At 46.4% G+C, this 26,286-nt stretch overlaps 1 protein-coding gene across 1 annotated transcript in view; it reads left to right on the forward strand.

The window, feature by feature from the left end:
- TTYH2 (tweety family member 2) overlaps positions 1–26,286 on the forward strand; it is a 384,443-nt gene that overhangs the window by 300,308 nt on the left and 57,849 nt on the right. The window contains exon 9 of the mRNA XM_086930996.1: positions 18,696–18,788. Coding sequence (XP_086787122.1) covers positions 18,696–18,788 — 93 coding nt within the window. The remainder of the gene's footprint in view (positions 1–18,695; positions 18,789–26,286) is intronic.

Consider the following 26,286-nt stretch of genomic DNA (forward strand, 5'->3'; position numbering starts at 1 on the left):
AAGCAAACAGGAGTCGGCCTCATCTCGGTCACTCACAGATCTGTATACCGTTTGAAAATGGTCCACAAAACATTCAACGATCTCCCCCGGATCAGTCACACACTCACCAGTCTCACGGGTTATTACGGGCACCACATGATTCAGTCTCTCAGCCTTGTCCAACCACGCAAAGAGCTTACTAGTCTTATCACCCACATCATAAAGACGGCCTAGCTGATGCATGCGCATCACTTTAGCAGCGTCAGTTACCAAGGCTCTATAGTCGGCCTGTTTCAGCTCTAAGGAGTGTAAAATTGCAGGTGTATCGTCTCCACCCAACTCACTTTCAAGCGTAGTTATTTCCGCCTCAAGAGCTGACACAGTTTCCCTCCTTGCCTTCCTATCAGCCGCAATTAGGGACTACGCGGAACCCCGTATAACGGTTTTGAAAGCCTCCCACAGAGTCGTAGGGGAAGCGACCGATCCCTCATTCTCATCAAAATAACAATCGATCGCCTTAACCAGGTTCGAGCGAAGCTGAGGATTCCTAAAGTGCCAGGGATGGATAGGAGGGACCCTACCTCCAGAAAAGCCTCCCACCGAAACCTCAAGTAACAGGGGGGAATGGTCAGAAATACCCCTGGGGAGATGCCGGACCCCACGCACCAAGGAGGAGTTAGCAGTTAGCATCAAAAAGTAATCAATCCTCGAGAGGCTGCCATGAGCACCAGAGTGAAAAGTGTACTGAGTTTGTGTGGGGTGCAACATCCGCCAAACATCCACCAACCCAAAGGTCTCAATCAACTCAGTCAGCCACATCTGGGACAACGGCAGAACCCTGGGGGGTAGCCGGTCACACTCGCCCGATACCACTTAATTGAAGTCCCCACCCATGATCAGCAGACCATCCGGAAGCCCCAGTAGAGTCCTACCAAGGTCAGCATAAGTGGTAGCCTGGAGTCCCGGGGGAATATAAACAGCAACAATTACAATCAGCCTCCCCTCCCATCTCCCCGAGACAGCAGCATATCGACCCCGATCATCGAGAGTGACTTCATCTATTTCAAGGGCCAAAGAGGATTTCACCATTATACCAACCCCCCGGGAACCGGATGTAAAGCCAGCGTGCGCCACAAGTCTGTATCCTCGGCGGTCCAGGGCTTTACAAGCGTTTCCTATCAAGTGGGTCTCCTGGAGTAAAACCACATCAGGGGAATGGCGTCTGATAAATTGAAGCACAATACCACTTTTAATCCTGTCTCCCAGACCATTAACGTTCCAAGACAGCACTTTCATGTCACCCCCCCATTCCTGTAAGACTCCCAAACCACCCCCTCCCAGAACCTCAGAGCAAGGATACATGCAAATGATAAAGGACCATGTGAGAAAGGGAACATAGAACACAAAAAACAACCAAGACCCCTCCCCCCACCCCCAACCAAGAACCCGTTACAACACCCCCCACCCTGCACCCCTGCTGACTCATAAGCCACCCCAAACTGCAGTGTGCCTGTCGCCCCTTCCGAAAATCTACACAAAGAACCCCTGAGGAGGAAGGGAGAGACTACCCCATCCCGCCCCACCCCTGGGCCTAAAAGTAAAGGCATATTAAAAATACTCTGCAAATAGTTACGACCCAGAATCGGACCTCAGGACCCAATGTCATTCCTGTGCCGATGCACCTCCGTCCGCGCCTCCGGGGCCCCTGCTCTCGGCGTCGTCCTTTGGCAATGAGTCCAGCCAGTCACGAACACTGTCCGGTTGATCAAAAAAGAAAGTAAGTTCTCTGTACTCGATACGAAGGTGAGCGGGGAACAGCATCGCATATTTAAGTCCCAAGTCTCTGTCGACGTTTCACTCCCAGGAATCCCGATCGTTGCCGCTGCACTTGAGGAGTAAAATCAGGGTAGATAGAAATGGAGCTGTTCTCAAATTTCAGCGGGCCGTGCCTGCGAGAGGCCTGAAGAATGGCGTCCCTGTCCCGAAAGTGGAATAGCCTAGCAATAATAGGCCTCGGGGGAGCCTCGGCTTGATCTGTCCACCTGGGAAGCGGTATGCACGCTCAACCGCAAAGAACTTACTAAGCCCTGCAGGAGCAAGTTTGGTCACAGTTAATTCCTCGACCAGCAAATCGATCGAAGCAGCACCACTGTCCTCCGGTACCCCGACCAGGCGGATGTTGTTCCGTCGGGCCCTGTTATCGTACTCCTCCATACGTCTGGCCAGCAGATCATGCGATGACCGCAGATTCCCGATCTCCGATCGTGCTTCCGCCATGTCATTAACCAGACTGGTGGCATTAAGGTCCAATGCTTTGACCCTCTCATTAGTCTTGGCCAAGTCGGCTCGAATAAGGGTAACATCGACCGCCACCATGTCTATCTTGGACACAATGGCCTCATACTGTTGACCCATATCTGCCTTGAGTCCTGTAATGGCGGCCATGAGGTCTTGAAGGGACACCTCCGATGTAGCCATCAGGTCCGTCCTCGGGTCCTCCATACTGCGGCCAGCAGCACTGGGGGAGCCTCTTGGCTGAGTATAACGATCTATTAGGTTAGACTGGACTGATCCCCCACGATTAGTGACTTTTCTGCGCTTCTCCAGCTCGGGTTTCATCGCCATATTGGAATCTGCACCCCGATGGGTCTTCCCGGTCACGGTAAAATGGCAGCGACCCTCTGGTCTCCAAAGCAGCACTTTTGCGAAAAATCACAGACCGCCAGACCAGGGCTATGGTCAGAACGTACAGCTGATTAGACTACCGGAGCCAGGAATGCAGATTATATCCTGGGTAGTCAGTCCGGAGATGGAATGGAAACCGAAAGTGAAAGTGACAACACCACCGGTTGAGCAGATGCCAGGCGACCGTTGTTGTTGAATTACTGCTCGGCCATCCAGAGCAGCAGAGTCCCCGGTCCCGTCCGGGGCTAGGCCAGAAAACTTAGGACGACGTAGAGATGGTTCCCGAAGTCCGATCTCGGCCCTGAAAAGTGCGGCAGCATCAGCACGAGTAGTACTTCAAAAGCCCATCAAGGTAACCAGGATATCGGAAGGATAGATCAATGAGGGCGGCGCGGGTCTCGGGAGCTCTCTGATCAGGCGACCATCTTGGATGCCCGCGTAGCTCCTCCTGTCAAGATCAAACTTTTTAATAACACCTCATCTTGTATCACAGAACTTTTTGATGGATGCTTCTAACCACAGATTCCTCACCTTAAGAATATTTCCCAGGTACAAGACTGGATCTGAAAGTTTTCTTAGCAGTGCTCCAGAGTGGCAGGTGGCGCTGTGTGGCTCGGCGTGGACTATGTTCCTATCCCAGAAGTGACTAAGCAGGGCACATACAAGCTCCACTCCTGTGCTCCGTCTGTTTTTCTTTAATTGCCTCTGAGTGTGATTCTGGATCTCAGCTCCCTATTCCCTCTGTTTTCCAAATGGAATTCCAGCGTGTAAGGGAACAATATCCTCACCTAAAACTACAGGGTTCACACCACGTTGTGACTGTTGTATACAGATGTCAATAGTGGACCTGCTTGTGGTGTGCCTCTGATGTTTTTGCTCGGTGTACAACTGCAAGTAGTGTGAGGACTGTGCCCTCATGCACCTTAAGGTAAATCGGAATCATGAAGTGAAGCTGTCCATTACTGGACATTGAAAGAAGTCACACAAGTCACAGTTTCTGCCTAAGTCAAGAGTGTGGAGTCATTCCTGTTCTCAAGGCTATTCCCACAACAGGTCCTCTTCGTGTCTTCGGGTCTGTCCTCTGTATTGTCTGAGCTCCTGGAACCCACCTCTTGTTCCCCATGACTATGGTGCTGAATTTCATGCCAGCTCCAAGACCTGTGCTGATCCCTTCTTTATCAATGCCGGTCCCGACATTGCCAGAGAAGGTTCCTCTGCCGACTCTTGTGAAAGACCCTAATCTGAATCTGTCTTAACCCTGACTGAGTTTACACTCTGACTCCAGTCTGGTGCACCCAGTTCCTGTATAGCCAGATTCAGAAAAAATACTCCCTCTGCCACAGAACCGTCCTTGGTTGCTCCGCCAGCATTTTGGTTCCGACTCAGAACACAGCTTGCCAAAACTAGAAGATGACAATGGAAAGGATTGGATTGATTTACCCCCACATTATGTTAATGGTAGTTTATATATGGATTTATACGAGGCCAGTGGGCTGGATACTTCCTCTAATACTGGGTTGATTTCCCCCCTTCGCTGTCTGTGAAAGAGAGTACTTCCTTTGATGTAGCCATCAGACGTGCTGCTGAGGTCCTAGATCAAACTTTCTTCTGTTGAGGTTAAAATAAATGTGCTTACTGAACTCCTACAGCCTGAGCAGGCTTCTTTTGACTCCTTACCACCATTCAGTGAAGCCCAAACAGATACTCATAACACTTGCTCTTGCCCACAAGTGAACAGGCAGATGGCTAGATGCCACAGACCGGTGCCTAGTGCTCCTCATTTTCTTACACAGCATCCTACTCCTGAGACTTTGGTGGTACAAAATTCCACCAGCAAGGTGAATCCTAATTAGTTCCCATGAAGCTCCTGAAATGGAGCAAAAAAGGATTGAGACATTCAGGAAATGTTTGTTCTCTTCGGCCGGCTTAGCCTTGAGGTTGGTCAAGGCAAGTTGCCTAATAGGCCGTTATAAGCCCGTCCTCTGGGGCATGGCCAACAAACCATATGAATATGCCTTTTGATGCAAACTACCTTTTTGGAAAAAAAGCTATCTCCATCCTGGAGCACTTCAATGAAAGCCAAGCCATGGCATGGTGTTTGGGCCTTTCGACCCCTGCTTGACGGTTTTTTCATCAGTTTCAGCTCTTCTGAGGCTACTTCACAGGTTTGGTTTATAGGCAATGCCAGGCTTACCCACTCTAGCTGCAGTCGCCTCAACCCTTTCGTGGACGGGAACTTTGTTTGCTCATTTTCATTTGGTCATGAAACTGCTTAGTATGTGGATTATTCTCAAGTAGCTCAAGTTTTAGGCCTGCACAGCACTGTTCACCTATTTGATGCCCCTTCATTATGTTGGATAGTATGTCTGGTAATGCCTTTTTGCCGTGGAGAGATTGAAATCATGTGTCCCAACAAATGGGTTTATCCAGATCTGAACCAGACCAACAGCTCTCGTAACAGTATCTTCATCTTTTTCAGTTTGTAACTTAGGTAGTTCTGCATGACTAAGATATGATTTTTTTTTTTTACACAAACCATTTACCTTATCTGACTCAAAAAAAATTCTGTGCTCAGCCATCATATATTATCTGTTCACAGCACCTGCCTTGAGGTTAAACCTTCTCTTACCACCCGGGGTCTGTGTGTCTTTGTGGACTGTCACCTCTAACGCTTGATTGACCGGAATCCGTCCAAACAGATTAACATCTGCAGTTGAACTCAAAAGCATCAGTTAATGAAGTTGTAGTCTATTTCTGGATGTTTCACTGCAAGTAATGTCATTTCGGCATAGTATACAGGAAGATATCTAGCGTAGTTCATTCTGCCATATACAAAACACCATAGGATAATAGAGCGTATGGCGGTAAGATATAAATGGCAATTTCCTTTTCGAGCAGCATGCAACAGAGGCAGCAAGACATTTTCAACAATATACACATACGACATCTAAAATGTAGGGACATCTCCATTGTCATGACAAAGATATTCCAGAAATACATCCCAAAGCTGTTTTACTTCATCAAAGGCCGCATTCTGCCTAAGGTCATCTAATCTCTGTTGACATAGGTCTTTTGCAAAGTCATTAACATCCTCAATGAAGGAGTAGGCTATCTGAATGTTCTCTTCATAATTCTTCTCCAACCAGGGGATAAAATCCAACCAAGCCGGTCTCAACATAACTCCATACACCCACCTGTGTACTCAAACTGCTGGATTGTACATACATCCTTCTAGTACTGATTATATGGATCTTGATGCTATTGTCTCTGCTCCAATATGAAGGCCAACATCTTAAAACCATTTTCCAACAATGGACATGACATTTTAAGTGGTGTGAAAGGTGCCCATTCAAAGAAGGATTCTGTTGCTATATGCTTCCGCACTATCTCAGTTGCTTTTGCTTAGAGAACTTGATCCATTCCCACTGCAATTTTCGCCAAATGCAGTGATTCCCTTAATAGCTCTGACTGTTTCAAAATTTCTGAAACAGTTGTCAACTCAGTTGCAGGGCCAATAATGGTGGGCAAGTAGCCAATGGAATCATGTGATACGCTAAGTCTAGTACTGATGTTAAATCCTGTCCAACTTGGTATTTTCTGTGTGATGCTCGCTTCTTGTATTGTAACAACCCAGATTATGTTCTTATTTTGTGCTACCTTCAATTGGGCAACAAATTCTGGCCTGACTTCAGTACTTGACATCAATGGCTTTGCCCAAACTCGTTCACTAGAACCCTACATGAACAATTCTTCATATTTGTAGTGGTCGGTGTTCTTTGATTTTGTTTCTTAATGCTTGGGAGAGGAACTATAAAAGGTTGCGCTCCAAACAACTTTGGCTACACAGGTATACTGTTGACTCAATGAGTTGTCGCCTTACTAGTTAGCCTATCACTGTTATCCTATGTTAAGTTACTGAAGACATGAGGCTGAGTGTTGGTTGGAAGAACAATTTGCTCATTTAAGGTAGCAGCAAGTTTCTAAAGACACAAGGCAGTATCATTTTCTTCCAGGTGAGAGTATGAAATCTCATGACCAAGTCTGTTTAGAGTGCAAAGGATTTCAGCATTGCCTGCCAGCGTTTTTACGGCATATGGAAGCAACAATTGCTTGGGGGTTATTGCCTCCCATTTTCAATGCAAATATAATGTTCTGACTAAATGATTGCATAAGTTGGGCAACTTTTGGACGGCTTTGTGTTTTCTGGATCTCCAGTCAGAAGCATGATATGGGCTTCTGGAGCCACTATGTCCCTACTACAAACTGCTAAGATCTTTGAATCCCAGTTAATGGTTGCTCAGCCTCGAAGCATTTTGTCAACTCTAAGCTCTGTGCCTTGATGAATTTCTCTCACGTTGATGTTCCCTTTTAGCATTTTATATTTCCACAAAATATACATTCTGTAGCATACATGTTTGACTTTAATAATGTTCTTCTGTTTAAGCGTTTACTCGTGCACTCATTCGTTCCTGCATCATCACTGACACTTGCTTCAGCTTTTCGCTTACTAGTCCGTAAATCTCTCTTCATAGTAAACAGGCCCCTGCGCTTCCTTTGGTAAAATACTTGGGGAACCATGCTGCCTTCCACATTTCTCGCAATGTCGAATAGTGAAATATTCCTTACTTGAGCTGCCTCTTACAAAGTTTTCCATGACGAGGAGACCTGCGAGCTTGTCAGGGTAACTCCATGTTGGACATTTGACTATAAATGAATTATACCCTGGAGATCTGAGGGATATGATGTTTTTGTTTTTCTGCTTCATGATTCCACTGCTCTGGAAAACGAAGTTCATTTTACATGGAGTACTTAATATAATCATAATTACTATTATTATAATTATCAATTTATATGATCACATGTACTGTTATTGTAATTTTTAATAAGAAAATTCACAAAAGTAAAAATTATTTTCCATTTACAACAAGGTATCTTGGGACTGGAGTGAGAACACACAAAAGGCAAAGAGTTATGACTTGCTCTAACATATTTTACCTCTCTATGCATCCATACCTTGCCATTAAATCATATTAAAACACATCCTCACAAGTGGTACCGATAACACGGTTGGCTCAAGTCCTAAGGGCAATAAACATACTAAGATGAAACCAACAAGGTAAGCAATCAATAGGAAGACATTCTCATTGATTAGGTGGTGTGCTCGGCACTTCCGCAGCTAGCTCATGTATTGATCAGTGCAAAAGAGCTCTACGTCAAACGGGACCGAATAAAGGAATCCTTCTAGCAATTTCTATTCTGTTTTTCAGTGGCTCCTCCTTAATTAATGTATGCATACTTATTTTGAAGTTTAATTATTAGGCAGTTCAGCGCTGATGGTGTTATTGTGTTTGTTTTTAACATTCTGCACATTTTAATCATTGGTGGTATTAAACCAACACTTCAAGGTAATTCCATTAATGATTACCACCAGCATAAGCCTGCAGTAAAGAACATGTATAACTTTCAGAATAAACCTGCAGTAACCTGGTCACTACAGTGTTTTTCTAACTTTACCCCGTCAGACTTCAAATCCAGGAGTAGTATGGTGGGGGAGGCAAATTTGCATTTCTGGTCTTAACCATTAGATTTCACATCATGATGTTAATTAAAACCTCCATTTTTTTAGAATTGCAAGCAGATAAAAGCGTACTAATATGGTGGGTAATGGTAACATTGGGTATTTACTGCACTTCAAAACTTCAGGACCGTGATAGCAAGCACTATTTAGAAATCGAGTTTGTGCTATAGGAATGGTCCATCCAGCCTTTCTTCCTTACAAGGTAAGTGGAAACAGAGTACAAGTGTAGCCTTTTATTCCTCTTATCACTATAACCTTAAAGTGCTATGATAACTTGGCTACACATTTATCTAAATTCTTTGTACTTGATCTCTCCCATCTTAAAATTATAAATGACATTCAATCTTTGATATTTTTATGAAATTGGATCCATTGATATGTGCTAGCTCATGTCACATACCCCCTTCTACTGAAATCCATTCATCTTCACACAGGATCCTGCTGACAGTACATCCGCAGTCAAACTGTCTAATCTATGGCTTACAGGAAACTATTTTCCCTGATGTTCAGCTCTTGGAGAGGTCGCACTCAAAGTGATGGCTTTCAGCCCAGGAGTCTGTCTCCTGGAGGGTCTTGGCCCGGTAATCTGTCTCCAGGGGGTCTGGCCCAGGAATCTGTCTCAAGGGGTTCTTGACCAAGGAATCTTTCCTGCAGGTCCTAGACTAGGAATCTGTTTCCTGTCGGTCTTGGACCATGAATGAATCTCCTTCAGGCTTTAGACCAGAAAAGTCTCTTGCGGGTCTTGTTCCAAGAATCAGCCACCTGAGAGCCTTGGCCCAGGAATCGATCTCACAAGGACCTTGACCCAGGAACCTCTCTCATGAGCATAATCTTCTGTGCATTTTCAGTTGGACTCTCAGATAAGACTAATGTCTTGTTCGCCTAAGTCTTCTTTGAATCATTTAGCAATTGCTGTGCAAATCTACCCAGGAATATTGACTACTCACTACACATCACCTAGCTACTGTGGGCTAGGGAGACATGTTGCCTCCAGCAATTTCTTCACACTCTTCTCTCAAGTCCTTATTCAACACTCAATGGAACCACCCCCATGCCCGTTTTAACCGGACCTTCCTGAACAGTATGTGGTACACTAGCACTCAACTACAAAACATGTCCTTACTTTTTAAATGTACATTTCATCATGTCCCCTTAAAGTGTGCTCTTGTCTGCTAGTTTACTGTCCCTCATACTAATCTTCAAATGTTGATCGCTCTCTTCCTCCGCCGTGCGAGTCCACAGCTTGAGAGGATAACAAACGGTATTTATGAATGAAGGTATTTGTACTACATAGACTCCAGTCACTGTCTCTTAGAAGTGTTGAATGTACCGCAGCTTCTTAGAAGAGCATTTTCAGATTGAGAGGATCTGAAGAAGACTATGAGTGTATTAGTACAAGAAGTGTCAGTGATTTTATGGTTGTAATCAATGATGATACATGAATATGCAGCCTGTGTCCAGATTTTAGAGTTGGGCCTCTTTCAAGGTAGCAGTCTGCTGCAGTGTTCTGGTTTTGGAATGTTTGATGTGTAGTTAGTGCAAGTCATCAGGAATTGATTTTGGTGGTTCTTGCTACTACCTTCTGGAGGCTGGGTGGGAAATGGTGGTAATTGGCAGCGGCGTAGCGTTGGGTGGTTATTGGCAGGGACGTTGCGGCCGTTGCCAGTGCCGGGGGAAGGCAAGTATCCTTCCACTTTTCTTTTGAAATTTTGTGCCACTAAAGTTTTTGCACCTAGGGCAACCGCCCCTCTGCCCAACGCTATGCCACTGGTGTATCAAGGTAGGCATAAGTGGTGGTGTAACTTTCAGGATTGAATCAAAGGTGGCTCCTACATTTTGACTTTCGATCTGGATTTAAAGGCAGACCCAGCTTTCAACGATCTGCCATTAGGTTTACTTCTTCGTGATGGCCAGGAAGGGCTACGTGCAGTCAGCTGAAGAGTGGTCGAAATCAGGAGAGGGCAGAGGTAGCTTTTGATGAGTATGGAGGACAGGTTACTCCTCACGAGATGTGCCTAGTGAAGTGGTTAAGTATGCATCATTGAGATCATCTGGAGAAGGATCCGAACCTGATCCAAATGACTTTGAAACTCCTGATGCTTGAGAGGGACAAAAAGGCAGAATTCATGATTTGGGGTCGAAAGATCTCTGAGTTCTTGAAGGACTAGTAAGCATGGCTCCACTTTGTTGGCTGCTTCAAGGGAGTTCTCTTGGGTTTTGAGGATGACTTAAAGCCACGTTGTGATGGATTGGGTTTTATGTTCCATTATGTAGCTTACAGTTTGATGAATCACCTACTATTGAGCATTTAGGAATCTGGGTGCATTGGCACCAAGAGTAAATTGAGGATTATACTTGCCTTGCTCCCAGAATGGCAGCTTGGTCGATAAATCTGGAGAATGATTTGGTCAGACGATGGTGACAGGCATAGCCTGGGCTTGCATCCGTGTCCCTTCCCATCTTGTACAAGTATGTACAGTGCATTCTTTCAGGTAGGGCAGCAGGCACAGCTGTGTCAAATCCTGGGATGAAGGGTGAGTGGAAACAGGGGTAAGTGATAAGGGTGTGTGATGACCCAGGTCCTTGACCGCTGGTATATTGTCCATTTAATGGATCAAATGTTCCCAACTTAATACGATTGACACACAGAGCACAGTGAGACTTTTTGAATGTCTGGGCTCTTTTGGAGCTCACAGACAGCTGCTCAAAGCTAACCCTAAAGTGTTTGTCTCTCTCTCCAACTCTTCATCCAACACACTGCTAAGCGCTGCATCCCATAACATAACCACACCTCGTAGGTCATCATGCACAACATGGAAACACTTTCCACACAGGATCAAAAAATAAAGACCAAACCCTTCCAACAACACACCTAACACGAGTAGCATGCAGTAGCGGCTGCCGTTAATCGAACCTGGTAGGGCAGCACATGTAGGGGGGAGCGGGGCTGGGAAGTATAAAAAAATGTTTAAATCACTTACCTGCCGCTGCGGCCTTGTTGTTCCTGCTATTCTCCTCCGCCGTAAGTGGATGGGCCTGAAAGCACAGGCTCCCCACCCAATCCAGATGCTGCTCTCATAGTAAAATAGCAGCACCAGGATTGGTCTGAGCAGCCTCACAATGTCTTTTTATAGTTTTATTTATCATCTGCTGGCAGTGGGGCAACGCTCCTCTGTCATTTTGGAGTCTTTGCCCCTGGTAGCATGCTGCCCTTTGCGGGCACACATTTCAGTGCTCCACATAGAGGTAGTAAGCACTACATAGATGCTGCAATACAATACAACTGAACTATTATTGCTAAACAGACAGAATATCCATTTTGTGTTTGTCATCCCTCAATTGATTAAATGCTATGACCTGCACTGCACACGTGATAGCGCCAAATGCCAGAAGTATTTGTGTAAGTTAGTTCGATCTGTACACGTAAAAAGGTTTGAGCACAAAAGCACCTTTGCTTTTCTCATATGCTGATGTTTCAATCGTAAACAGTTTACACAAGCATGAAGACTCTCGTCAGTACACTACACGAAAGGACTGGTGGCCAATAGTGGGTGAATGTCCCGTGTTGATAAAACCAGCCCCTACCCCCTACCTATGCTGGAAAATGTCTGAAATTGATACTTTAGAAAAGAAAACGCCTCCTAAATTGGGCTTGGGGAGTGCATGGAAAGGATTTCTCCATGGTGCCCGGATGTTCTTGTCTGCAAATATTCGCACGTACATTTCTGTATAAGAAAATAAAATTCGCGATTCGAATATGCCTCTAAAATCGAGACAATCGAATGCTTCTTGGCTCAACCCAGAAACATTTTGTAACTCGACTTTTTTCGGGCGTTTGTAAGAATGTGATTTTACTACCTTGCGGATATGTCGGTTGTGCTGCGAGAATACGCCTGAAGCCTCAGGCGAATGTGTTGAGGAACATTATGTCACTGTTTCAAGGTCAAACGGGTCCAGTTCTCATGGACAATTTGGCCTTCGCCGCTCGGAATGTATGACAGGTGGTAGCACACATGCGCTTTCATATCCTTCTACATGTCCGACTGCATGCGCCTCGTCCAAGTCCTCACAAAGGAGGCCCTTTGTGCTCCCCAGCTGCCCTTAAAAGCAATGTAAGCCAGCCTCCGAATCTTGTTTAATGTTTTTTAGTGGAAACAAATGCGTTCGTCCGTCGCCCTCTGGTGGACCAAATATTCCTTTCTACTTTTTTTCTGAAAAGTTGAAAAAACATGCTGGAAATTTGAAAAAGATTTTTAACTGTCAAATAACGTTAATGTCACCTGTGATGTGCTGTAGAAATGATGCATTGTCCAAGGCCATCTACACAGCCTTATGTTGCATTTTGTCTGTATAATTCCCCATCAGATGCAATGCAGAATAGTAGTGCGAATTCTTACATGAAAAACCCCACCTTTAAGCTTAATAAATTCAAAGTTAAAATTCTGGTTAATGTCATCATTTAAAAGTAGAATTACTCACTTAAATTTTTTTCTGAATTGACCAAGTTCTACCCAGTGCTTTAAATGTGAAAATTAAGTGCATGTACTCACTAAATTGAGCATTTTGGAGAGGAGCTAGGGGTGAGGATAGGGTTAACAATTGAAGGGACCAAGATTTTAAAGAGGCGTTTCTGGGATCTGGAGTATTCTTTATGTCCTTATATGTAGAAAAGTGTAAATTTAAAATGATCTTTCAGACTTTCCATGTGTACGGATTATCTCAATACATGACACATAAAAGACATTTTGCAATTCCATACCATGCATAGTAATGAATAGTGTGGACACTTAAGAAAGAAGACTTGACAGATGATATACCATAATCTCATTCTAACATCTCTGTTTTTCTAATGTTTAATGTATTACCGCTACGGTACCCAAAAACTTCAAAACACATTAGACTGACCAGGTTGTCTTTCCGTAGTTTACTCTACTCCATATGCCTATACATTGGGGACAATAAACCAAAGGAAAACAGTAGGGTAATACCACTGACCTGGTCCCTAGAATTAAAAAGGTTTTTTGCAATCAATGGTTTTACTCACATGAATTAACTTGGATCAAATGCATGCGGACAAAGCAGCAGGGCTGGCTCCTCCGTAATGGTGGAGGCTCGTCGCCCCACTCCCTAGAGCCAGCAGAAGAGAAATAAAACAACGTTATCATTTTATTTGTTGATGTTTTGAGCTGAGCAATAAGTGTATAGCAGGGCGGGCCAGCCTTCGCAGGGGGGAGGCTTAGTGTGCACTTAGAAGTGCTCATGTCTGTTTGGCGGGCCATCTTAGGCCGGCCAAACATACATGCACACTTATGTTTCTCCAGCCCAGCCGGGTTGAAGAAACAGCACAGACACCCAGGCACTGTCTGAGCAGCAGACGAGGCCGCTCAAACCAAACCTGGTTCTTCTCTCATAGCATGAGAGCAGTGTCTGGATTGGGGGGGAAGCCTTCGCCTTGAGGCACATCCACTTCCGAGGAGCAACGAGGCGTCTGGCAGCGCTAGCGGGAGCAGAGCGGCAGGTACGTTCTTTAACCCCCACCTCTGCCTCCTCCCCACCCCCTATCCTACCACTGCTTTACATAGGCAGCGGCTACCACTGGATAGCAGTCCATACATTTGTTTTTACAAGTGCTTATCTTCGTTGATGTGTGCTATGCTGTGCCTCGAATACCATCCACTCTGTCTCACTGTCACTGTGTTACCCCCTCACACTTAACCCTTGGTACAGAGATGGGCGGGCGCACCTTTCTGTAGCATCATGGTGTCGTCACTTACATCCCCCGAGCTGCAGTAGGCAGCAGATTCTGCCTTTGAGACGGACAGGCTCGTCAGCAGCCATTCAGCAACACATTTATATTCCACTGAGCTCGCATTGCTACAGGTATGTGTACCGATACTCTCCTTGGCCAATGGGAAGTGTCGGTACTCAAGGGGTGAACATTCATCAGTGCAGGAACTCAGTAGCGGCCCATTTAAAGCCCTGGTTTTAACTGGAACTCGCTACCCTTTCAGCCATGTCGACCAACATTTTTGCCTCTCAATGACGCTTTAAAGGCTTTCCTGTGCTAACATTTATTTACCACCATTCACTTATAGATTAATTAATTCTGACACAAAGGACAGGAATCACTCAGACATGTTAAGCTATTGGAGAGGAGCTAGTAGAGTTGCGCGGCGGGCGTCTTTTCTGACTTATGAAGCTTGTACATGGACAGACCACACAAGCTGTATGAAATGACAAGGAAGCAGCCAGAGAGAATCCTCAGTACTGGTGACATGGAAGATATGCCCCAGGTAAATAAGAACACCCCAGAATGGAGATTGTGACCCTATTGTGATAATTTACTTAAGCCCACTGCATTCTAAAAAGGGGGTGCTTCGCACTTTGAACCTGCACATACAGTTTTAGTCGTTGCCGTAGCCATTAGGTGATGTCCCTCATCGAGGCTCTGGATGCAGGGGGTGTACAGTTATCGCACGGGTCATCTTTTCCTGTGCACATTTCTGAAGTATTTTGCATTTTTACTTCTCAGCTGATATTAACTAAATGCATTGTTCCACAGCCCTTAGAAAGAGATAAGTGCAGAATAAAAATGGACCGCCGAGAGAGTACCCCCACAGCTGCACAATATGTTCTAATATCTTAACTCAATTCCTATCATAGGCTCAGAATAATGAGTCAGGGTCAGTCCTGTCAAGGTTTAAACCTTTGATGTCCTTTCTGCAGTCGGATCTCTGTAATTGGAGGCATCCAATCCAAGGATTGTTCCCTCTTTACTGAAATGTTATCTGGTGGAGAAGCGCATTGAAGCCAAGCTGCCCTTGCAATCAGAGTGTTATGTTTTTGTTTAGCTGATTTTAGTTGTGGTCATGAAGCCTACAAAATACCTGCCTAAGAGGATAGAACATTGAAGCACATATTGCTTTAGAATTCTGCTCATGTCTATGGTAGAAAGGCCATTTGTGTGCCTGAAAGTGCCTCTACACAAGCACAACATTATGGAACTGCGTAAAACAGAACTGCTGTCGTGCAATTGGGCTTCTCATGGAAATCGGTGTTAACGCCATGCGGCAACAGCCAATATAGTAGGAAGGCTAGCATCCACTGAAAGGGGAGGGAACAAGCAGGTTAGTCTACATTGGAAGGGGCGGTTACAAGTGGGCTAAAGTACAATGAAAGTGCTGTTCACAAGTGGGCTAGTTCTATCAAAAAGGGAAAATCACAAGTGGAGTAGCGTACAGTGAAAAGGGAAGGTCACAAGAGGGCTAGCATACAGTGAAAGGGAAGGCCGCAAGAGGGCTAGCATACAGTGAAAGGGAAGGCCGCAAGAGGGCTAGCATACAGTGAAAGGGAAGGTCGGAAGAGGGCTAGCATACAGTGAAAGGGAAGGCCACAAGAGGGCTAGCAGACAGTGAAAGGGAAGGCCGCAAGAGGGCTAGCATACAGTGAAAGGGAAGGCCGCAAGAGGGCTAGCAAACAGTGAAAAGGGAAGGCCACAAGAGGGCTAGCATACAGTGAAATAGGAAGGTCACAAGAGGGCTAGCATACAGTGAAAGGAAGGCCACAAGAGGGCTAGCAGACAGTGAAAGGGAAGACCGCAAGAGGGGTAGCATACAGTGAAAAGGGAAGGTCACAAGAGGGCTAGCATACAGTGAAAGGGAAGGTCCCAAGAGGGCTAGCATACAGTGAAAGGGAAGGCCACAAGAGGGCTAGCAGACAGTGAAAGGGAAGGCCGCAAGAGGGCTAGCATACAGTGAAAGGGAAGGCCACAAGAGGGCTAGCATGCAGTGAAAGGGAAGGCCGCAATAGGGCTAGCATACAGTGAAAGGGAAGGCAGCAAGAGGGCTAGCATACAGTGAAAGGGAAGGTCACAAGAGGGCTAGCATACAGTGAAAAGGAAGGCCACAAGAGGGCTAGCATACAGTGAAAGGGAAGGTCACAAGAGGGCTAGCATACAGTGAAAGGGAAGGGCACAAGAGGGCTAGCAGACAGTGAAAAGGAAGGCCGCAAGAGGGCTAGCATACAGTGAAAGGGAAGGCCACAAGAGGGCTAGCATACAGTGAAAGGGAAGATCACAAGAGGGCTAGCAGACAGTGAAAGGGAAGGCCGCAAGAGGGCTAGCATACAGTGAAAGGGAAGGCCACAAGAGGGCTAGCATACAGTGAAAGGGAAGGCCGCAAGAGGGCTAGCATACAGTGAAAGGGAAGTTCACAAGAGGGATAGCACACAGTGAAAGGGAAGGCCGCAAGAGGGCTAGCATAGAGAGAATGGGAAGGTCACAAGAGGGCTAGTATACAGTGAAAGGGAAGGCCACAAGAGGGCTAGCACACAGTGAAAGGGAAGGCCACAAGAGGGCTAGCACACAGTGAAAGGGAAGGTCACAAGAGGGCTATCATACAGTGAAAGGGTAGGTCACAAGAGGGCTAGCATACAGTGAAAGGGAAGGCCGCAAGAGGGCTAGCATACAGTGAAAGGGAAGGTCACAAGAGGGCTAGCATACAGTGAAAGGGAAGGTCGCAAGAGGGCTAGCATACAGTGAAAAGGGAAGGTCACAAGAGGGCTAGCATACAGTGAAAGGGAAGGTCGCAAGAGGGCTAGCATACAGTGAAAGGCAAGGCCGCAAGAGGGCTAGCATACAGTGAAAAGGGAAGGTCACAAGAGGGCTAGCATACAGTGAAAGGGAAGGCCGCAAGAGGGCTAGCATACAGTGAAAGGGAAGGCCGCAAGAGGGCTAGCATACAATGAAAGGGAAGGTCACAAGAGGGCTAGCATACAGTGAAAAGGAAGGCCACAAGAGGGCTAGCATACAGTGAAAGGGAAGGTCACAAGAGGGCTAGCTTACAGTGAAAGGAAAGGCCACAAGAGGGCTAGCAGATAGTGAAAGGGAAGGCCGCAAGAGGGCTAGCATACAGTGAAAGGGAAGGCCGCAAGAGGGCTAGCATACAGTGAAAGGGAAGGTCACAAGGGGGCTAGCATACAGTGAAAGGGAAGGCCGCAAGAGGGCTAGCATACAGTGAAAGGGAAGGTCGCAAGAGGGCTAGCATACAGTGAAAGGGAAGGCCGCAAGAGGGCTAGCATACAGTGAAAAGGGAAGGTCACAAGAGGGCTAGCATACAGTGAAAGGGTCACAAGAGGGCTAGCATACAGTGAAAAGGAAGGCCACAAGAGGGCTAGCATACAGTGAAAGGGAAGGACACAAGAGGGCTAGCAGACAGTGAAAGGGAAGGTCACAAGAGGGCTAGCATACAATGAAAAGGGAAGGTCACAAGAGGGCTAGCATACAGTGAAAGGGAAGGTCGCAAGAGGGCTAGCATACAGTGAAAAGGGAAGGTCACAAGAGTGCTAGCAGACAGTAAAAGGGAAGGCCGCAAGAGGGCTAGCATACAGTGAAAAGGGAAGGTCACAAGAGGGCTAACATACAGTGAAAGGGAAGGTCGCAAGAGGGCTAGCATACAGTGAAAGGGAAGGTCACAAGAGGGCTAGCATACAGTGAAAGGGAAGGCCACAAGAGGGCTAGCATACAGTGAAAAGGGAAGGTCGCAAGACGGCTAGCATACAGTGAAAGGAAAGGCCACAAGAGGGCTAGCAGACAGTGAAAGGGAAGGCTGCAAGAGGGCTAGCATACAGTGAAAGGGAAGGTCGCAAGAGGGCTAGTATACAGTGAAAAGGGAAGGTCACAAGAGGGCTAGCATACAGTGAAAGGGAAGGCCACAAGAGGGCTAGCATACAGTGAAAAGGGAGGGTCACAAGAGTGCTGGCAGACAGTGAAAGGGAAGGCCGCAAGAGGGCTAGCATACAGTGAAAAGGGAAGGTCACAAGAGGGCTAGCATACAGTGAAAGGGAAGGCCGCAAGAGGGCTAGCAGACAGTGAAAGGGAAGGCCGCAAGAGGGCTAGCATACAGTGAAAGGGAAGGCCGCAAGAGGGCTAGCATACAGTGAAAGGGAAGGCCGCAAGAGGGCTAGCAGACAATGAAAGGTAAGGCCACAAGAGGGCTAGCATACAGTGAAAGGGAAGGCCGCAAGAGGGCTAGCATACAGTGAATGGGAAGGTCACAAGAGGGCTAGCATACAGTGAAAGGGAAGGCCACAAGTGTGGGCTAACGGACAGTAAAAAGGAGGGATCACAGGTATGCTAGCGGTGAGTGGAAAGGAGAGATTAGAAGTTGGCTTGTGTACTGTAAAAATGGTAGGTCACAAGGGGGCTAGTGTACAGTGACAAGGAAATATCACAAGTGCGCTAGTGTTCTGTGAAAAGGGGAGTCACAAATGGGCTAGCGTACAGTGAACAGGGACATTCGCTCAAGAGGCCAATGCCTCGAATTGGCCAACCTGTCCACCATTCGAGGTGGCTTCTTGCACCCTTAGCTTGCCTGTTTTAACACTATTTCTCCTTATAGTCTCTTAAAGCCTCATGTGTATCATGACTGATTCCTTTATTGCTTTCCTCCTCCAGTCTCTCACTGTGTTCCAGAGGTCACTCACCACCATGCAGATCCAGATCCAGGGTTTGCTGCAGTTCGCCGTTCCTATTTTCCCTTCAGCGCAGGTAAGGGGCAGCGGGCGTTGCATGAGGAACAGGTACACATCTTCAAACTGTGCACAGGGCATTAGAAAGAGAGCTGAGCTGCACTCAGGGAACAGGTACACATCTTCAAAATGTGCACAGAGCATGGGAAAGAGAGCTGAGCTGCACTCAGGGAACAGGTACACATCTTCAAACTGTGCTCAGGGCATTAGAAAGAGAGCTGAGCTGCACTCAGGGAACAGGTACTTATCTTCAAACTGTGCACAGCGCATTGGAAAGAGAGCTGAGCTGCACTCAGGGAACAGGTACACATCTTCAAACTGCGCGCAGAGCATGGGTAAGAGAGCTGATCTGCACACAGGGAACAGGTCCACATCTTCAAACTGTGCACAGAGCATGGAAAAGAGATGTGATCTGCACACAGGCAACATGTCCACATCTTCAAACTGTGCACAGAGCATGGGAAAGAGAGCTGATCTGCACACAACGAACAGGTACCCATCTTCAAAGTGTGCACAGGGCATTAGAAAGAGAGCTGAGCTGCACACGGGGAACAGGTACACATCTTCAAACTGCGCACAGAGCATGGGAAAGAGAGCTGAGCTGCACTCAGGGAACAGGTACACATCTTCAAACTGTGCACAGGGCATGGGAAAGAGAGCTGAGCTGCACTCAGGGAACAGGTACACATCTTCAAACTGTGCACAGGGCATGGGAAAGAGAGCTGAGCTGCACTCAGGGAACAGGTACACATCTTCAAACTGTGCACAGGGCATTAGAAAGAGATCTGATCTGCACACAGGGAACAGGTCCACATCTTCAAACTGCACACAGAGCATGGGAAAGAGAGCTGATCTGCACACAGGGAACAGGTACACATCTTCAAACTGCGCACAGAGCATGGGAAAGAGAGCTGATCTGCTCACAGGGAACAGGTACACATCTTCAAACTGCGCACAGAGCATGGGAAAGAGATCTGATCTGCACCCAGGGAACAGGTACACATCTTCAAACTGTGCACAGGGCATTAGAAAGAGAGCTGAGCTGCACTCAGGGAACAGGTCCACATCTTCAAACTGCGCGCAGAGCATGGGAAAGAGAGCTGATCTGCAAACAGGGAACAGGTCCACATCTTCAAACTGTACACAGGGCATTAGAAAGAGAGGTGAGCTGCACTAAGGGAACAGGTACACATCTTCAAACTGTGCACAGGGCATTAGAAAGAGAGATGAGCTGCACTCATGGAACAGGTACACATCTTCAAACTGTGCACAGGGCATGGGAAAGAGAGCTGATCTGCACACAGGGAACAGGTACACAATCTTCAAACTGTGCACAGGGCATTAGAAAGAGAGCTGAGCTGCACTCAGGGAACAGGTCCACATCTTCAAACTGCGCACAGAGCATGGGAAAGAGAGCTGAGCTGCACACAGGGAACAGGTACACTTCTTCAAACTGTGCACAGAGCATGGGAAAGAGAGCTGAGCTGCACTCAGGGAACAGGTACACATCTTCAAACTGTGCACAGCGCATGGGAAAGAGAGCTGAGCTGCACTCGAGGAACAGGTACACATCTTCAAACTGCGCGCAGAGCATGGGAAAGAGAGCTGATCTGCACACAGGGAACATGTACACATCTTCAAACTGTGCACAGAGCATGGGAAAGAGAGCTGATCTGCACACTGGGAACAGGTCCACATCTTCAAACTGCACACAGAGCATGGGAAAGAGATCTGTTCTGCACACAGGGAACAGGTACACATCTTCAAACTGTGCACAGGGCATTAGAAAGAGAGCTGAGCTGCACACAGGGAACAGGTACACATCTTCAAACTGTGCACAGAGCATGGGAAAGAGAGCTGATCTGCACACAGGGAACAGGTACACATCTTCAAACTGTGCACAGGGCATGGGAAAGAGATCTGTTCTGCACACAGGGAACAGGTACACATCTTCAAACTTTGCACAGAGCATGGGAAAGAGAGCTGATCTGCACACAGGGAACAGGTACACATCTTCAAACTGCGCGCAGAGCATGGGAAAGAGAGCTGATCTGCACACAGGGAACAGGTCCACATCTTCAAACTGTGCACATAGCATGGGAAAGAGAGCTGATCTGCACACTGGGAACAGGTCCACATCTTCAAACTGCACACAGAGCATGGGAAAGAGATCTGTTCTGCACACAGGGAACAGGTACACATCTTCAAACTGTGCACAGGGCATTAGAAAGAGAGCTGAGCTGCACACAGGGAACAGGTACACATCTTCAAACTGTGCACAGAGCATGGGAAAGAGAGCTGATCTGCACACAGGGAACAGGTACACATCTTCAAACTGTGCACAGGGCATGGGAAAGAGATCTGTTCTGCACACAGGGAACAGGTACACATCTTCAAACTGTGCACAGAGCATGGGAAAGAGAGCTGATCTGCACACAGGGAACAGGTACACATCTTCAAACTGTGCACAGGGCATTAGAAAGAGAGCTGAGCTGCACTCAGGGAACAGGTACACATCTTCAAACTGCGCACAGAGCATGGGAAAGAGAGCTGATCTGCTCACAGGGAACAGGTACACATCTTCAAACTGTGCACAGGGCATGGGAAAGCGAGCTGATCTGCACACAGGGAACAGGTACACAATCTTCAAACTGTGCACAGGGCATTAGAAAGAGAGCTGAGCTGCACTCAGGGAACAGGTCCACATCTTCAAACTGCGCACAGAGCATGGGAAAGAGAGCTGATCTGCACACAGGGTGTGGTAAAATCGATTACCTATACTTAATTTGCTATCAATAATCAATAAGAATAACTCAGAAAAATAAGAGGCAAAATCCGGGATATTGAGGTAAACTCAAAAGGGTTTTATTCCTGTAAAAGGAATTGGGTTATTGGCTCGAGCCAAGGTGGCATAACCATTCCATCACCACACAGGTTCAGGAAGGGGCAGACAGACAACATATTGTTTACAGAGGTACATATATATAGTCAATGCATTACAATGTATGAGCATACAGTAGGCGTAACAGCTGGAAAAGAAGAGATAAAACATGGAAACGTCATCAAAAAGGCGGTACAATGGGCGTGCATGAAGGCGTACACTAGAAACGTCACTTGTCATGAGGTCACAAGTAGGTGGATCCATAGGAGAATCCTGCAATGTCAGCAGAAATACATGGCAGAGATGCGCGCGCAGCAGCTTGACGTGGGTCTGACGTATAACCAGAAGGTGAAAGGACTTGACATTTAGCACTACAAGTGTAGACATAAGTGTAGACATAAGTCTGGGATGTCAGATCAACCTAATCCCAAATTGTATCTGGTATCGTATGTTTAAGGAACAATAGTGTCTGGAAGGGAAAAGGTCTCTCGGGCGGAGACTACTCTATACTGTCTGCATGTATGCGTCTACGTGTTGGTATGCGGGTGAGGGGGCATGGTCCTACCATGGCAACGGAGTCTATGAATTACTTGCACGGAGACAGAAGGACCGGGCCCTCTGCTCCTGCAGCTGGGAGGATGTTTACTTGAGCTACGAGACAGGAATGTGTTTTCGAGGAGTGGAGCAGATAATTCGAAGGTTGAATACAGTCTTGGCAGGCAGAGGTTAGGCTATGCGCCGGAGCCGCGCAAGGAGTAAGGTGGGGGCCACTGGTACAGAGGTAGCCTGGACTGAGGCCCTCGGAGTCAGAAAGCAGGAGAGAACTCGTAAAAAAGGCTCAATGGCATATTCTGGGCCTACTTCGCCAGAGCTGAAAAACGTGTAAAGTGTACCACAAAAAGACGGTGGCACGACATATATAGGAACTGAATATTCAATCCGTTCATGGCGGATCTGAAAGAGGACAAGTTAAAGACGGACGCAAATGTATTTGCGTCTTCGTAGCTGGCACAGGAGGGAAATAACATGCACTGCAAGCTAGTACATGGAGACGGTGGGGTACTCGCTGGGGAACACTACTCGATCAAAAATTATATTTCCTCATTCCCTCCTTGTTCCCCACAGACCCTTCATGATACATCGATTCTCATTAATTGATCGACTTGTTCACTTAACATCATTTGCTCTTCTTTCTTTAAGCGCTTTGAATGGGAACTTGAACTTGGAACACATGAAGTGGCACACAGGCCGCAAATTGCCGGTCCACATTGGATACACAGGCAACAACTGAATACTACAAGAAAACCAATACCTAGGAGGGATAGGATCTTCCACCCCCAGGCTGACAACGTTGTCCAGAACCAACCGGACCAAGTCCTGGTGCCTGGAGTCTGATGAATTAAACTCGCAATTTTATGGAGACGTGTAATAGCTTTGTACACGGTTGGCGCGTTATTAGGAATGAAAATACAGCAGCTTGACCCGATGACCTTACAAGCTCCACCCCTATCTGCCAAGATGACGTCAATAACAAGACGATTTTGAAGAACAACAACCCGCATGGCGGACTGCTCCTCCGTTAAGTTACCTAGAGCTGAAGCGGTCTCAAGTACCACTGCTTCGAGGGTTCTGGTTAATCTACGGATTAGTTTACTATTTGAAACAGTACCTAGGTAGGGGAAGAAGCCTTTATTGAAATCTGTATATTGTTCCCATGTAGTTTCTTTATAATCGACAATTGGGAGATCTCTCTTGTATCTATACTTTACTAAATTGGTATTTCTATGATAGTCGGGAGGGGCTAGAAAAACAGGTGGCAGAAGGAATGCAATATAACAGGTACCATCCCAGTCTAAAGGCAAACGGACATATGCGGTATGACCACAAACAAAATAGGAATGACGTAAAGCCCTAAACGTGGATCTACCATGATCAGTGAATTCGACTACAGTGGTACATTTACTATGGCCTACGTGTACAGAACCATTTTTGCGGACACATAGTTCACCAGTATTAGGCAATACTTCCATAGCAGGTAGAACAGGAGCAGCTTCGGATTCGACAGATAAAATCATGAAAGTGACTGTATAATTTCCTAACCCATATACTTCGTTTTCTAGATCAGTTCCAGTATCAACGGGAAGTCCCTCCTTGTCAGGGTAGCATACCTTAAGCAGGACTAAGTTCAGGTTACCCCAAACCCAGTTACCTTCATAAATAGCTGCAGTAGAGACCAAGGAATTGAGCATTTTAAACCATGCACCACATGTGCCATTATGAGTGAACGGGTACGGGAAAAGGGGCAAAACACCCTTGTTTTCTTGGTAAGGAGGGAGTCTGCCACATATCCAACAATTAGTAGCATTGGTAGCCTGATGGGAGTGATGTAACATACTAATGAAAGTGTTGTTGCGCAGCGCAAGTCTATATGATAATTCATGAGGCGGTAAGTCACTAAAAGAATGTTCAGTAGAAGCATTGTAAGTAGATTGTGCACGCTTGAATATAGGATAATAGATATGCAGAAGAATACCAGCAATGATAACCAGCAAACATAGAAAAAACATAACAAGTAATGTCACTATACAGCGACTACGAAGTGATTTGCAATACGCCTTTTTCTTATGTTGTCTTTGTCTATCTGTCTCTCTATCTTGATCTAGGGGATACATGTCAGAAACTAATTTAACCGATTCACCTAGGGGAGGACTTAAACAATTAAACTGTCTGACTTGCTAGATCGTAACTTTTGTCTGTAAAGTTCTGAAGCAGTTTTCTCAACCAAAGGGAGTTTCGTGTCAGTTTGTGGAGGAGGGCAGGGCTTAGTGTCCAAGTCCGAAGGAAGTCCAAAGTATTTTTTAATATGGCTGGAATGCAGCCATCCCTTCCTGCCCTCTATCTTAACCGCGGTCCTTGTTGTCAGCAAAACCAACTTCGGCGACTGCCAGCGGGGCTCCAGCGGGCTCTTCCGATCAAAATTCCTAACGTAGACGTAATCGCCAGGAACCACCTCATGGGGCTTCGTCTCGGTGTTGTCGGGAAAGGCTGCAGCTACCTGTGAACGACAAGATTGTAGTGCAGACATCAAGGAGGCAAGGTAATCTGTCAGCATAAGACAATCAACATCAGTTATTTTTCGTGGAATGGGCGTCCCCCACATATTCGGTGGCCTACCAAAGACCACTTCATACGGGGATAGTCCAGAACGGGAATGGGCCACCATCCTCATATAGAAGAGGGCGACCGGCAAGGCAACTATCCAGTCTATACCTTTATCTCTACAGATCTTGGAAAGTCGGATTTTCAGTGTTTGATTATGACGCTCCACGAGACCTGCTGCCTCGGGATGCCGGACACAATGGAACTTCCACTGGTAACCTAACAGAAGTGTAATATGTTTCACAAGTTCGGATGAGAATGGCTGACCATTATCTGAGTACACGATACGGGGCAAACCATACCGCGGGAAGTATTCACGAACCAACTGCTTGGCAGTGGTCGGAGCAGTGTAATCGGGAACTGGGTATGCCTCGACCCATCGGGAAAGAGCACACACGACTACGAGAACATACTTGAATCCTCAACACCGTTCCATCTGGATATAATCCATCTGGAGGACTTCAAAAGGGTGATCGGGAGGCTGAAATCCACCTTGTTCTACGGGGATGCTTTTACCTGGATTGAACTGACCACAAATCATGCAAGTACGCACTTTCTGTTTGGCTGCTGCCCGTAAGTTTTTATTGGACCATATGTGTTGAATACTGTCTAGCATTGCTTTCTCTCCAAGGTGTGCGGGACTATGTATTGTATTAATGATGACTTGTACCATAGAATCGGGGAGAAACCATGTAGATTTTCCCTTCGTCATCCATCCCTGGTCTGTTTGGACCCCTCCTAGTCTAGTCCATTCCTTAATTTCATCTGGTGTTGCATGTGACTGTATGTCGATTACATCATGTGCGGGATCCCTAACTGTCATGCAGTGTGCTGGTACCCCTATTTGTGTCTGATCAGTTACATGAGTTCGGTTTTGAGCAGTTTGCTTTGCTGTTCGGTCTGCCAGGTCGTTACCCTGGGAAATGACATCAGTAACCTTAGTATGTGCCTTGCATTTCATAATAGAGATTGCAGTAGGTAGATGTATTGCATCTAACAGAGCTTGAATGAGGGGACCATGCTGGATGTTGGCACCGTGAGAAGTTAAGTAACCTCTTTCTCGCCAGAGAACTCCAAAGTCGTGAACGACTCCGAATGCATAACGTGAATCAGTATATATGTTAACTCTCTTATTCCTAGCTTGTATACATGCTTGTGTCAGAGCAATAAGCTCTGCTGCTTGGGCTGACAAAGTGTCAATACAGTTTGTTTCAATGACTTCCGTGTCTGTCGTGACAGCGTAGGCTGCCACTAATTCACCTGTCTTTGTTCTCATACATGAACCATCCACATAAAGTGTCAGGTCTGGATCTGGTAACGGAACATCTGTTAAGTCTTGTCTGGGCTTTGTTGTGATAGTAATAATTTCGATGCAATCATGTGCCAATGGATCTACTCCATTTAGTGGCAATAACGTGGCAGGATTCAATGTGTTGCAGCGTCTGATTTCGATGTGTGGCTGAAACAATGTCAATTC

The sequence above is a fragment of the Lissotriton vulgaris genome, chromosome 7 (assembly GCF_964263255.1).
Source record: "Lissotriton vulgaris chromosome 7, aLisVul1.2, whole genome shotgun sequence".
NCBI classification, from domain to species: domain Eukaryota; kingdom Metazoa; phylum Chordata; class Amphibia; order Caudata; family Salamandridae; genus Lissotriton; species Lissotriton vulgaris.